The 13,843-nt window shown below is 49.2% G+C and overlaps 1 protein-coding gene across 2 annotated transcripts in view; it reads right to left on the reverse strand.

The window, feature by feature from the left end:
• Window positions 1-13,843, reverse strand: part of arhgap19 (Rho GTPase activating protein 19) — a 57,054-nt gene that overhangs the window by 36,764 nt on the left and 6,447 nt on the right. For both annotated transcript variants that reach the window (XM_085994120.1, XM_085994119.1), the window contains exons 2-5: window positions 12,766-13,025; window positions 8,258-8,338; window positions 7,392-7,601; window positions 2,904-3,127 (exon numbers count right to left, since the gene is read on the reverse strand). In XM_085994120.1, coding sequence (XP_085850246.1) covers window positions 2,904-3,127; window positions 7,392-7,601; window positions 8,258-8,338; window positions 12,766-13,025 — 775 coding nt within the window. The remainder of the gene's footprint in view (window positions 1-2,903; window positions 3,128-7,391; window positions 7,602-8,257; window positions 8,339-12,765; window positions 13,026-13,843) is intronic.

Consider the following 13,843-nt stretch of genomic DNA (forward strand, 5'->3'; position numbering starts at 1 on the left):
TTTGCATCTGTGTTCACTATGGAGAAAGACGATGCAGACATAGAAATCGGGCAAGGGGACTGTGACATACTTGAACATATTAGCATCGAGAGGGAGGAGGTGCTAGCGGTTTTAGCAGGCCAAAAAGTGGATAAATCCCCAGGCCCGGACGAGATGTATCCCAGGCTGCTGTGGGAGGCAAAGGAGGAGATTGCAGGGGCTCTGACACAAATTTTCAGAACCCCTCTGGCCACAGGGGATGTACCAGAGGACTGGAGAACAGCTAATGTAGTACCATTATACAAGAAGGGTAGCAGGGATAAACCAGGGAATTACAGGCCAGTGAGCCTAACATCTGTGGTAGGGAAATTATTGGAAAAAATTCTGAGGGACAAAATTAGTCTCCACTTGGAGAGGCAAGGATTAATCGGGGATAGTCAGCATGGCTTTGTCAAGGGTAAATCATGTCTGACAAATCTGATTGAATTTTTCGAGGGGGTGACTAGGGAGGTGGATGAGGGAAATGCTGTGGATGTGGTTTACATGGACTTCAGTAAAGCTTTTGACAAAGTCCCGCATAGGAGACTGGTCAAGAAGGTAAGAGCCCATGGGATCCAGGGTGCCTTGGCGCGTTGGATCCTAAACTGGCTGAGTGGCAGGAGGCAGAGGGTGATGGTCGAAGGTTGCTTTTGTGACTGGAAGCCTGTGTCCAGTGGGGTACCTCAGGGATCGGTGCTGGGTCCCTTGTTGTTTGTGATCTACATAAATGATTTGGATGAGAATGTAAAAGGGATGATCAGTAAGTTTGCAGATGACACGAAAATTGGTGGGGTGGTAAATTGCAAGGAGGAAAGCCTCAGGCTACAGGACGATATAGACGGGTTGGTCAGTTGGGCGCAAAAGTGGCAAATGGAATTTAACCCTGAAAAGTGCGAGGTGATGCATTTTGGACGGACAAATAAGGCAAGGGAATACACAATGAGTGGTAGGACCCTAGGAAGTACAGAGGGTCAGAGGGACCTTGGTGTACATGTACATAGATCTCTGAAGGCAGCGGAACAGTAGATAAGGTGGTTAAAAAGGCATATGGGGTACTTGCCTTCATTAGCCGAGGCATAGAATATAAGAGCAGGGAGGTTATGATGGAGCTGTACAAAACGCTGGTGAGGCCACAGCTGGAGTACTGTGTGCAGTTCTGGTCACCTCACTATAGGAAGGATGTGATTGCTTTGGAGAGGGTGCAGAGAAGATTCACCAGGATGTTACCTGGGATGGAGCGCCTCAGCTATGAAGAAAGACTAAACAGGCTGGGGTTGTTTTCCTTGGAGCAAAGAAGGCTGAGGGGGGACCTGATTGAGGTGTACAAAATGATGAGGGGCATAGATAGGGTAGACAAAGAGGAACTTTTCCCCTTAGTAGGGGGGTCAAGAACAAGGGGGCATAGATTCAGGGTAAGGGGCAGGAGATTTAGAGGGGATTTGAGGAGGAACTTTTTCACCCAGAGGGTGGTTGGAATGTGGAACTCAATGCCTAAAAGGGTGGTAGAGGCAGGAACACTCACAACATTCAAGAAGCATTTGGATGAGCACTTGAAATGCCATTGCATACAAGGCTATGGACCAAATGCTGGAAAATGGGATTAGACTGGACAGGGATGGATGGGCGGCGCAGACACGATGGGCCGAAGGGCCTCTTTCTGTGCTGTAAAACTCTATGAACCAGGGGTCACAGTCTAAGGATAAGGGGTAAGCCATTTAGGACTGAGATGAGGAGGAATTTCTTCACCCAGAGAGTGGTGAACCTGTGGAATTCTCTACCACAGAAGACAGTTGAGGCCAATTCATTAAATATATTCAAGGAGTTAGATATATTTCTTAAGGCTAAGGGTATCAAGGGATATGGGGAGAAAGCAGGGACAGGGTACTGAATTTGGATGATCAGCCATGATCGCATTGAATGGCGGAGCAGGCTCGAGGGGCCAAATGGCCTCCTCCTGCTCCAATCTTCTATGTTTTTATGTTTCTAGAACAACCCCAGCTTTTCCAGTCTATCCATGTAACTGAAGTCCCTTATCCCTGGAATCATTCTCGTAAATCGTTTCTGCACCCTCTCTAAGGCCTTCATATCCTTCCTAAACTGCGGTGCCTGGAATTGGACACAATACTCCAGTTGAGGCCGAACCAGTGTTTTATACAGGTTCATCATAATTTCCACGCTTTTGTACACTATACCTCTATTCATGAAGCTCAGGATCCCGTAAACTTTTTTTAAACCGCTTTCTCAGCCTGCCCTGCCACCTTCGACCATTTGTGCACATATACCCCTAGGTCTCTCTGTTCATGCACCCCCTTTAGGATTGTACCCTTTGGTTTGTATTTCCTCTCTTCATTCTTTCTACCAAAATGTATCACTTCGCACTTTTCTGCGTTAAATTTCATCTGCCACGTGTCCGCCCATTCCACCAGCCTGTCTGTGTCCTCTTGAAGTCTATCCCTATCCTCCTCAATGTTCACTATACTTCCAAGTTTTGTGTCATCTGCAAATTTTGAAATTGTGCCCTGTACACCCACATCCAAGTCATTAATATATATCAAGAAAAGCAGTGGTCCTAGAACCGACCCCTGGGGAACACCACTGTGTACCTTCCTCCAGTCTGAAAAACCGTTCACCACAATTCTGTTTCCTGTCACTTAGCCAATTCTGTATCCATGCTGCCACTGTCCCTTTTATTCCATGGGCTTCAACTTTGCTGGCAAACCTATTGTGTGGCACTTTGTCAAACGCCTTTTGGAAATCCATGTACTCCACATCAACCCTCACTGTTACCTCATCAAAAAACTCGATCATGTTAGTTAAACACGATTTGCCTTTAACAAATCCGTGCTGAAGACAGACTAAATACTGTAGACAAGACGTCCACTTACACTCCTTGGCCAGAGAATGTGTGGGGTGAACATGAGTGCCAGGTTGTAGGCAGACATTTTGTTCCTGTCCTGCTGCTTGGCGGTGTGGTATAGCAGGTCCAACAGCAACTTCAGCATGTTCCGATTGGCTGAGGGCAGCAACAGGAAGAGCAGCTGGAGAGCCTCGATCTGACGCTCCTTGTCAGGGACGGTCTTCTTCCCCTTCGCATCAAACACCATTAGATCTAACAGCGAGAGAAACAGACACCAGAGACAAATTGACATTCAAAAAATACTTCCAATTAATACAGTCTCTAAACACAAAGTCTGACAGCATCTGCATAAACTCTACAAAATGATAGTCCTTGTGATTATCCACTGATCTGCAGGCCTGGCTTAGGTACACACTGACTGCTGCTCCCTGTATCTGTCACTCACTCACACACTGACTGCTGCTCCCTGTATCTGTCACTCACTCACACACTGACTGCTGCTCCCTGTAACTGTATCTGTCACTCACTCACACACTGACTGCTGCTCCCTGTATCTGTATCTGTCACTCACACACTGACTGCTGCTCCCTGTAACTGTATCTGTCACTCACACACTGACTGCTGCTCCCTGTAACTGTATCTGTCACTCACTCACACACTGACTGCTGCTCCCTGTATCTGTCACTCACTCACACACTGACTGCTGCTCCCTGTAACTGTATCTGTCACTCACTCACACACTGACTGCTGCTCCCTGTAACTGTATCTGTCACTCACTCACACACTGACTGCTGCTCCCTGTAACTGTATCTGTCACTCACTCACACACTGACTGCTGCTCCCTGTAACTGTATCTGTCACTCACTCACACAGACTGCTGCTCCCTGTATCTGTAACTCACTCACACACTGGCTGCTGCTCCCTGTAACTGTATCTGTCACTCACTCACACACTGACTGCTGCTTCCTGTAACTGTATCTGTCACTCACACTGACTGCTGCTCCCTGTAACTGTATCTGTCACTCACACACTGACTGCTGCTCCCTGTAACTGTATCTGTCACTCACACACTGACTGCTGCTCCCTGTAACTGTATCTGTCACTCACTCACACACTGACTGCTGCTCCCTGTAACTGTATCTGTCACTCACTCACACACTGACTGCTGCTCCCTGTAACTGTATCTGTCACTCACACACACACTGACTGCTGCTCCCTGTAACTGTCCCTGTCACACTCACACACTGACTGCTGCTCCCTGTAACTGTATCACTCACTCACACACTGACTGCTGCTCCCTGTAACTGTATCTGTCACTCACACACTGACTGCTGCTCCCTGTAACTGTATCTGTCACTCACTCACACACTGACTGCTGCTCCCTGTAACTGTATCTGTCACTCACTCACACACTGACTGCTGCTCCCTGTAACTGTCCCTGTCACACTCACACACTGACTGCTGCTCCCTGTAACTGTATCTGTCACTCACTCACACACTGACTGCTGCTCCCTGTAACTGTATCTGTCACTCACACACACACTGACTGCTGCTCCCTGTAACTGTATCTGTCACTCACACTGACTGCTGCTCCCTGTAACTGTATCTGTCACCCACTCACACACTGACTGCTGCTCCCTGTAACTGTATCTGTCACTCACTCACACACTGACTGCTGCTCCCTGTATCTGTATCTGTCACTCACTCACACACTGACTGCTGCTCCCTGTAACTGTATCTGTCACTCACTCACACACTGACTGCTGCTCCCTGTATCTGTATGTCACTCACACACAGACTGCTGCTCCCTGTAACTGTATCTGTCACTCACACACTGACTGCTGCTCCCTGTAACTGTATCTGTCACTCACACACTGACTGCTGCTCCCTGTAACTGTATCTGTCACTCACACACACAGACTGCTGCTCCCTGTAACTGTATCTGTCACTCACTCACACACTGACTGCTGCTCCCTGTAACTGTATCTGTCACTCACACACACACTGACTGCTGCTCCCTGTAACTGTATCTGTCACTCACTCACACACTGACTGCTGCTCCCTGTAACTGTATCTGTCACTCACTCACACACTGACTGCTGCTCCCTGTAACTGTATCTGTCACTCACTCACACACTGACTGCTGCTCCCTGTAACTGTATCTGTCACTCACTCACACACTGACTGCTGCTCCCTGTAACTGTATCTGTCACTCATTCACACACGCTGACTGCTGCTCCCTGTATCTGTAACTCACTCACACACTGACTGCTGCTCCCTGTAACTGTATCTGTCACTCACTCACACACTGACTGCTGCTCCCTGTAACTGTATGTCACTCACTCACACTGACTGCTGCTCCCTGTAACTGTATCTGTCACTCACTCACACACTGACTGCTGCTCCCTGTAACTGTGTCTGTCACTCACACACACTGACTGCTGCTCCCTGTAACTGTATCTGTCACTCACTCACACACTGACTGCTGCTCCCTGTAACTGTATGTCACTCACACACACTGACTGCTGCTCCCTGTAACTGTATCTGTCACTCACTCACACTGACTGCTGCTCCCTGTAACTGTATCTGTCACTCACTCACACACACTGACTGCTGCTCCCTGTAACTGTATCTGTCACTCACTCACACACTGACTGCTGCTCCCTGTAACTGTATCTGTCACTCACACACTGACTGCTGCTCCCTGTATCTGTAACTCACACACACTGACTGCTGCTCCCTGTAACTGTATCTGTCACTCACTCACACACTGGCTGCTGCTCCCTGTAACTGTATCTGTCACTCACTCACACACTGACTGCTGCTCCCTGTAACTGTATCTGTCACTCACACACTGACTGCTGCTCCCTGTAACTGTATCTGTCACTCACACACTGACTGCTGCTCCCTGTAACTGTATCTGTCACTCACACACTGACTGCTGCTCCCTGTAACTGTATCTGTCACTCACTCACACACTGACTGCTGCTCCCTGTAACTGTATCTGTCACTCACTCACACACTGACTGCTGCTCCCTGTAACTGTATCTGTCACTCACACACACTGACTGCTGCTCCCTGTAACTGTATCTGTCACTCACTCACACACTGGCTGCTGCTCCCTGTAACTGTATCTGTCACTCACTCACACACTGACTGCTGCTCCCTGTAACTGTATCTGTCACTCACTCACACACTGACTGCTGCTCCCTGTAACTGTATCTGTCACTCACACACTGACTGCTGCTCCCTGTAACTGTCCCTGTCACTCACACACACTGACTGCTGCTCCCTGTAACTGTATCTGTCACTCACTCACACACTGACTGCTGCTCCCTGTAACTGTATCTGTCACTCACGCACACACTGACTGCTGCTCCCTGTAACTGTATCTGTCACTCACTCACAGACTGACTGCTGCTCCCTGTAACTGTATCTGTCACTCACACACTGACTGCTGCTCCCTGTAACTGTATGTCACTCACACACACTGACTGCTGCTCCCTGTAACTGTCACTCACACACTGACTGCTGCTCCCTGTAACTGTATCTGTCACTCACACACACTGACTGCTGCTCCCTGTATCTGTAACTCACTCAGACACTGACTGCTGCTCCCTGTATCTGTCACTCACTCACACACTGACTGCTGCTCCCTGTATCTGTCACTCACTCACACACTGACTGCTGCTCCCTGTATCTGTCACTCACTCACTGACTGCTGCTCCCTGTAACTGTCCGTCACTCACACACACTGACTGCTGCTCCCTGTAACTGTATCTGTCACTCACACACACACTGACTGCTGCTCCCTGTAACTGTATCACTCACACACACACTGACTGCTGCTCCCTGTAACTGTATGTCACTCACTCACACACTGACTGCTGCTCCCTGTAACTGTATCTGTCACTCACTCACACACTGACTGCTGCTCCCTGTAACTGTATCTGTCACTCACTCACACACTGACTGCTGCTCCCTGTAACTGTATCTGTCACTCACACACACACTGACTGCTGCTCCCTGTAACTGTATCTGTCACTCACTCACACACTGACTGCTGCTCCCTGTAACTGTATCTGTCACTCACTCACACACTGACTGCTGCTCCCTGTAACTGTATCTGTCACTCACACACTGACTGCTGCTCCCTGTAACTGTATCTGTCACTCACTCACACACTGACTGCTGCTCCCTGTAACTGTATCTGTCACTCACTCACACACTGACTGCTGCTCCCTGTAACTGTATCTGTCACTCACTCACACACTGACTGCTGCTCCCTGTAACTGTATCTGTCACTCACTCACACACTGACTGCTGCTCCCTGTAACTGTATGTCACTCACTCACACACTGACTGCTGCTCCCTGTAACTGTATCTGTCACTCACTCACACACTGACTGCTGCTCCCTGTAACTGTATCTGTCACTCACTCACACACTGACTGCTGCTCCCTGTAACTGTATCTGTCACTCACTCACACACTGACTGCTGCTCCCTGTAACTGTACCTGCTATTTTGAGATGAGCGTTATAATGTCTGTGACTGAGGAGTGGCTCTGGAAGTTCTCCGAGGAACATTTTCAACAGAGTTGCGACATCATTGGGATGAAACTCTCCAGAATCCAGATCTAGGTCCACTCCGCTGTTTAAAGCTTCCTTCAGGGCCTGCTGTCGGATACTGTTCCCAGGAACACGAAACAGACCCTCTACATGGAGGTCTGTGGTATGGAGGGAAAGAGAAATATGAATGTCTGAAAGCGTTCGTGATATGATGCAAAAGGAGATGCACATTAGGGTTTATTTTCAGAGCAATCAGAACCACAGGTAATGCACAAACATGTTAAAGTTTTTATAAGGGGATAATTGTTATTTGCTAGTAGAGGTATAATCTGAGACCAGGACTAGGAAGGATTAGTATTAAGCCTTTTGCTATTACAGTAAAAGAATCATCTTCAAATCCTCCCAGATTCTCAGAATTTCTGTTACAGCAGATTTCTGAAGAGCACAAATAATATCTGCATATTACACTGTGAAACGAACAGGCTGTGCTCGATTAAAGGCAGTGTGTGAGCTGGGGTGTAGGGCTGGGGGAGAGGCAACAACACAGAGGGGCTTAAACATAGCAACATGGATTTGCCAAGCATTGCGAAGACAGAGGAGCGAGGCGAAGACGGGAGAAAGAGAGAGGCTAAGATGAGAAGGGGGCGAGGGAGTGGGACGAAGATGGAGGAAGAGAGAAAGGTGAACATGAGGAGGTGGAGAGGGGCAAAAATGGAAAGAGGGCGAGAGACGGGAACAGGAGATGAGGTGAGGTCAGGAGAAGGTGGACAGCTAGATTTTTATTACCCTGAGCTGCTGTTGTAGTTTCACTTACTTTTGTAGAGATATTCGATGAGCTGATAAACCTGAGCGATTCCCTCTTCTGTTAGTGGAGCTCCAAAGACAACCCCCTTCTCTGAAAATCACAAAGCACTTGCATCAAAATTCAGTACCACGGCACTGGTGATAAATGACTGCCTGCTCCGTCCCCAACACATGCAGCTCCATCCCTGCTACACTAATTCACCAATCATAGTGCAGAACCGTGTTTAAAGGAGACAGTAACTCAGGGCTGGAATCAGTAGCCGTGGTTACAGACGGTGACTGGACTGGAATCAGTGGCCGTGGTCACAGACGGTGACTGGACTGGAATCAGTGGCCGTGGTCACAGACGGTGACTCTATGGGCTGGAATCAGCGGCCGTGGTTACAGACGGTGACTGGGCTGGAATCAGCGGCCGTGGTTACAGACGGTGACTGGACTGGAATGGAATCAGTGGCCGTGGTCACAGACGGTGACTCTATGGGCTGGAATCAGTAGCCGTGGTTACAGACAGTGACTGGGCTGGAATCAGCGGCCGTGGTTGCAGACGGTGACTGGACTGGAATCAGTGGCCGTGGTCACAGACGGTGACTGGGCTGGAATCAGCGGCCGTGGTGGCAGACGGTGACTGGACTGGAATCAGTGGCCGTGGTCACAGACGGTGACTGGGCTGGAATCAGTAGCCGTGGTTACAGACGGTGACTCTATGGGCTGGAATCAGTGGCCGTGGTTACAGACAGTGACTGGGCTGGAATCAGTGGCCGTGGTTGCAGACGGTGACTGGACTGGAATCAGTGGCCGTGGTCACAGACGGTGACTGGGCTGGAATCAGTGGCCGTGGTTGCAGACGGTGACTGGACTGGAATCAGTGGCCATGGTTACAGACGGTGACTCTATGGGCTGGAATCAGTAGCCGTGGTTACAGACGGTGACTGGGCTGGAATCAGTGGCCGTGGTTACAGACGGTGACTCTATGGGCTGGAATCAGCGGCCGTGGTTACAGACGGTGACTCTATGGGCTGGAATCAGTGGCCGTGGTTACAGACGGTGACTCTATGGGCTGGAATCAGTGGCCGTGGTTACAGGCGGTGACTCTATGGGCTGGAATCAGTGGCCGTGGTTACAGACGGTGACTCTATGGGCTGGAATCAGCGGCCGTGGTTACAGGCGGTATCTCTATGTACATCACCCCTGGTGCTTCACACAGCTTTGTAACCAGTGTGGTGATCCTCTCCAGTGGTGAGGCTGCTGGGTAGCTCACAGGTGCTGGTGACAATCACACGATAGTAACACACAACCTGACACTCTGTAACTGGATATAATTTTCCTGCAGAATGAATAGTGGTTTTATAAAACGAAGTGCCCCTGTATGGTATAAGATGTGTGAAGTCTGCAGAGATTCCTGGAGAGCTCTGGCTACTGATCACTGCCAATCTATGATCATCCTGTCTCAGGCGAGACGGGGGGGGGCGGGTAAAAGAGGGGGTGTCGCAATATTAATTAAGGAGACAATTACTGCTGTAAGGAGGGATGATATCTTAGCAGGTTCCTCTAATGAGGCCATATGGGTAGAACTTAAAAACAAAAAGGGGGCTAGCACTTTGCTGGGAATGTACTATAGGCCCCCAAACAGCCAGGGGGAGATAGAGGAACAGATATGTAGGCAAATCTCAGAGAAGCGTAGAAATAATAGGGTAATTATAGTGGGGGATTTCAACTTCCCCAATATTAACTGGGATAGTCAGAGTGTGAAAGGCTTAGAGGGTGCAGAATTCTTAAAGTGCATCCAGGAGAGCTTTTTGAGCCAGCATGTAGAAAGTCCTACAAGAGAGGGGGCGGTACTGGACCTAATTCTAGGGAATGTGGCCGGGCAAGTGGTAGAAGTGTTAGTAGGTGAGCACTTTGGTGACAGTGACCATAATTCGGTGAGATTTAAGGTAGTCATGGAAAAGGACAGAGATGGACCGGAAATAAAGGTTCTAAATTGGGGGAAGGCTGATTTTAATATAAGGCAGGATCTGGCCAAAGTGGACTGGGATCAGCTACTTGTAGGAAAATCCACATCGGAGCAATGGGAGTCTTTCAGAAAGGAAATTGAGAGAGTACAATGGCAACATGTTCCCGTAAAGGTCAAGGGTGGGACCAACAAGCCCAGGGAACCCTGGATGTCAAGGGATATACGAGAATGGATTAGGAAAAAAAAGGGGGGCTTTTGGCAGATACAAAGGACTAAAGACAGAGGAAGCCCTAGAGGAGTATACACAGTGCAGGGGGATACTTAAAAAAGAAATTAGGAGAGCGAGGAGGGGCCATGAAATAACACTGGCGAGCAAAATAAAGGAAAATCCTAAGGTGTTTTATAAGTATATTAAGGGCAAGAGGATAACTAGGGAAAGAGTAGGGCCCATTAGGGACCAAAGTGGCAATGTGTGTGTAGAGCCAGAAGATGTAGGTGGAGTTTTAAATGAATTTTTTGCATCTGTGTTCACTATGGAGAAAGACGATGTAGACATAGAAATCGGGCAGGGGGACTGTGATATACTTGAACATATTAGCATCGAGAGGGAGGAGGTACTAGCGGTTTTAGCAGGCTTAAAAGTGGATAAATCCCCAGGCCCGGACAAGATGTATCCCAGGCTGCTGTGTGAGGCAAAGGAGGAGATTGCAGGGGCTCTGACACAAATTTTCAGAACCTCTGGCCACAGGGGATGTGCCAGAGGACTGGAGAACAGCTAACGTAGTACCATTGTTCAAGAAGGGTAGTAGGGATAAACCGGGGAACTGCAGGCCAGTGAGCCTAACATCTGTGGTAGGGAAATTATTGGAAAAAATTCTGAGGGACAGAATTAGTCTCCACTTGGAGAGGCAAGGATTAATCAGGGATAGTCAGCATGGCTTTGTCAAGGGAAGATCATGTCTGACCAATTTGATTGAATTTTTCGAGGGGGTTGACTAGGTGTGTGGATGAGGGTAGTGCAGTGGATGTGGTATACATGGATTTCAGTAAGGCTTTCGATAAAGTCCCGCATAGGAGACTGGTCAAGAAGGTAAGAGCCCATGGGATCCAGGGTGCCTTGGCACATTGGATCCAAAACTGGCTTAGTGGCAGAAGGCAGAGGCTGATGGTCGAAGGTTGTTTTTGTGACTGGAAGCCTGTGTCCAGTGGGGTACCGCAGGGATCAGTGTTGGGTCCTTTGCTGTTTGTGGTCTACACTAATGATTTGGATGTGAATGTAAAAGGTATGATCAGTAAGTTTGCAGATGAAACGAAAATTGGTGGAGTGGTAAATAGCGAGGAGGGTAGCCTCAGTCTGCAGGACGATATAGATGGGTTGGTCAGATGGGCGGAACAGTGGCAAATGGAATTTAACCTTGAAAAGTGTGAGGTGATGCATTTTGGACAGACTAACAAGGCAAGGGAATACACAATGAATGGTAAGACCCTAGGAAAGACAGAGGATCAGAGGGACCTTGGTGTGCATGTACATAGATCCCTGAAGGCAGCAGAACAGGTGGATAAGGTGGTTAAAAAGGCATATGGGATACTTGCCTTCATTAGCCGAGGCATAGAATATAAGAGCAGGGAGGTTATGATGGAGCTGTACAAAACGCTGGTTAGGCCACAGCTGGAATACTGTGTGCAGTTCTGGTCGCCACACTATAGAAAGGATGTGATTGCTTTGGAGAGGGTGCAGAGGAGATTCATCAGGATGTTACCTGGGCTGGAGCGCTTCAGCTATGAAGACTGGACAGGCTGGGGTTGTTTTCCTTGGAGCAGAGAAGGCTGAGGGGGGACCTGATTGAGGTGTACAAAATTATGAGGGGCATAAATAAGGTAGATAGAAAGGAACTTTTTCCCTTAGTAGAGGGGTCAATAACAAGGGGGCATAGATTCAAGGTAAGGGGCAGGAGGTTTAGAGGGGATTTGAGGAAGAACTTTTTCACCCAGAGGGTGGTTGGAATCTGGAACTCACTGCCTGAAAGGGTGGTAGAGGCAGGAACCCTCACAACATTCAAGAAGCATTTAGATGAGCACTTGAAATGCCATAGCATACAAGGCTACGGACCAAATGCTGGAAAATGGGATTAGATTAGACAGGGCTTGATGGCCGGCACGGACGTGATGGGCCGAAGGGCCTCTTTCTGTGCTGTATAACTCTATGACTCTATTTATCTGATTCTACTCTAGCGCAGAGACAGCCACACAAGGACTGGTAACAGGAATCCTGTCAGTGAAGGATCCCTGGTGCGATCGATTTATACAGCAGGTACAACTGGTATAAATAGAAACTGGTGTGGGATTAAGCACGACATCTCCTTCAAAGAGCCAGCACAGGCACGATGGGCCGAATGACGACCTTCTGTGCTGTAAGTTTCTATGATAAATAGCAATAGGAAAATCATTGCCAAAGTGTGGAAGAGTCGATGGACTTGGAGGCCAGTGATGCGAGTGTAGTGTCAGTGGGTATTGGGACCACCTGGGGAATCTGTTCCAACATTTAACCAAGAACTGGCACTGACCTTTGCGCTTCAGGAAGTTGAATGTGCGGAAAAAGCTGGAGCTGGTGCTGCTGGGTAATTTGGGCTCCTCCTCACCAATCAGCTGTGCGAACTCGGAGCCAGGCAGGTCAATGAGACGTGTGACGTTGCTCACAACCAATTCCAGAAACACCTCCGGCTTCTCGTGGCGAAGTTTCTCCACAAAGAAGTCAGGGTTGAAGAAGATGGGCTTGCTCTGGAGTGAGGGCTCATTGCTGATCACCATGTTACAGGTCGTGTCCCTGTCAGAAAGAGAAATAAACTGTTTCTATCGCCTGAGACACAGGGGGATGCCGAGAAAAACCTTCACACACCAAACCAGTAATCTGATCCAATACTGCCCCAATCAGAAAACACAGAGCTGCACGAGCAGGCCTCACAGGGTCCACCCATTACACGGCTCACCTCTGCACTCCCTCCCCTGGCTTTTGTTCCTGGTCTCTCTCACCCCCCCACCCCCGGCACAGATCTTCCTATACCCGTATCTGCTTATTCACTGCAAGCCTCCTCTTATCCCCAGCTTCTCCACTCTGGGGCCTCAGCATCTCGCTCTTTCCCTGCTCCCTGCCCAGCCCCATTGCCCCTCTCACCACCATAGTTCTCCGCTCTCTGACTCGACTTAGGAATATAGGAATTGCTGGATGAAAATAGACTCAGGGTCCATGTAGATCATCGTCAGTGTTCCATGAAAACCATCCCCTTACCTCACCCCTCTCCCCACCAACCCCCATTCCCCAAACCCTCACTCCACCCTTCGTGTATCCTAGTCCCACCCTCTAACACAAGGCCCTACTCTCAGCCTTATAGCCACGATGGTATCCCATTCTCTCACTCCCCCCACATCTCTCTCCAACTCTCTCTCACACACTCTCTCTCTATCCCCTCACACGCTCTCCCTCCCTCTCCTTACCCCCCTCTCCCTCCCCCCCTCACAAACTCCCCCCTCCCTCACACTCCGTCCCACTCTCCCTCACTCACCCCCACCCTCACTCACTCTCCCTCACACTCACTCCCCCCTCAGACTCGCTCCATCCCCTCCCTCACACTCACTCCCCCCTCA

This window comes from Somniosus microcephalus, chromosome 8 (assembly GCF_052327205.1).
Source record: "Somniosus microcephalus isolate GS21.2 chromosome 8, FLI_Smic_1.0, whole genome shotgun sequence".
Lineage (NCBI taxonomy): Eukaryota > Metazoa > Chordata > Chondrichthyes > Squaliformes > Somniosidae > Somniosus > Somniosus microcephalus.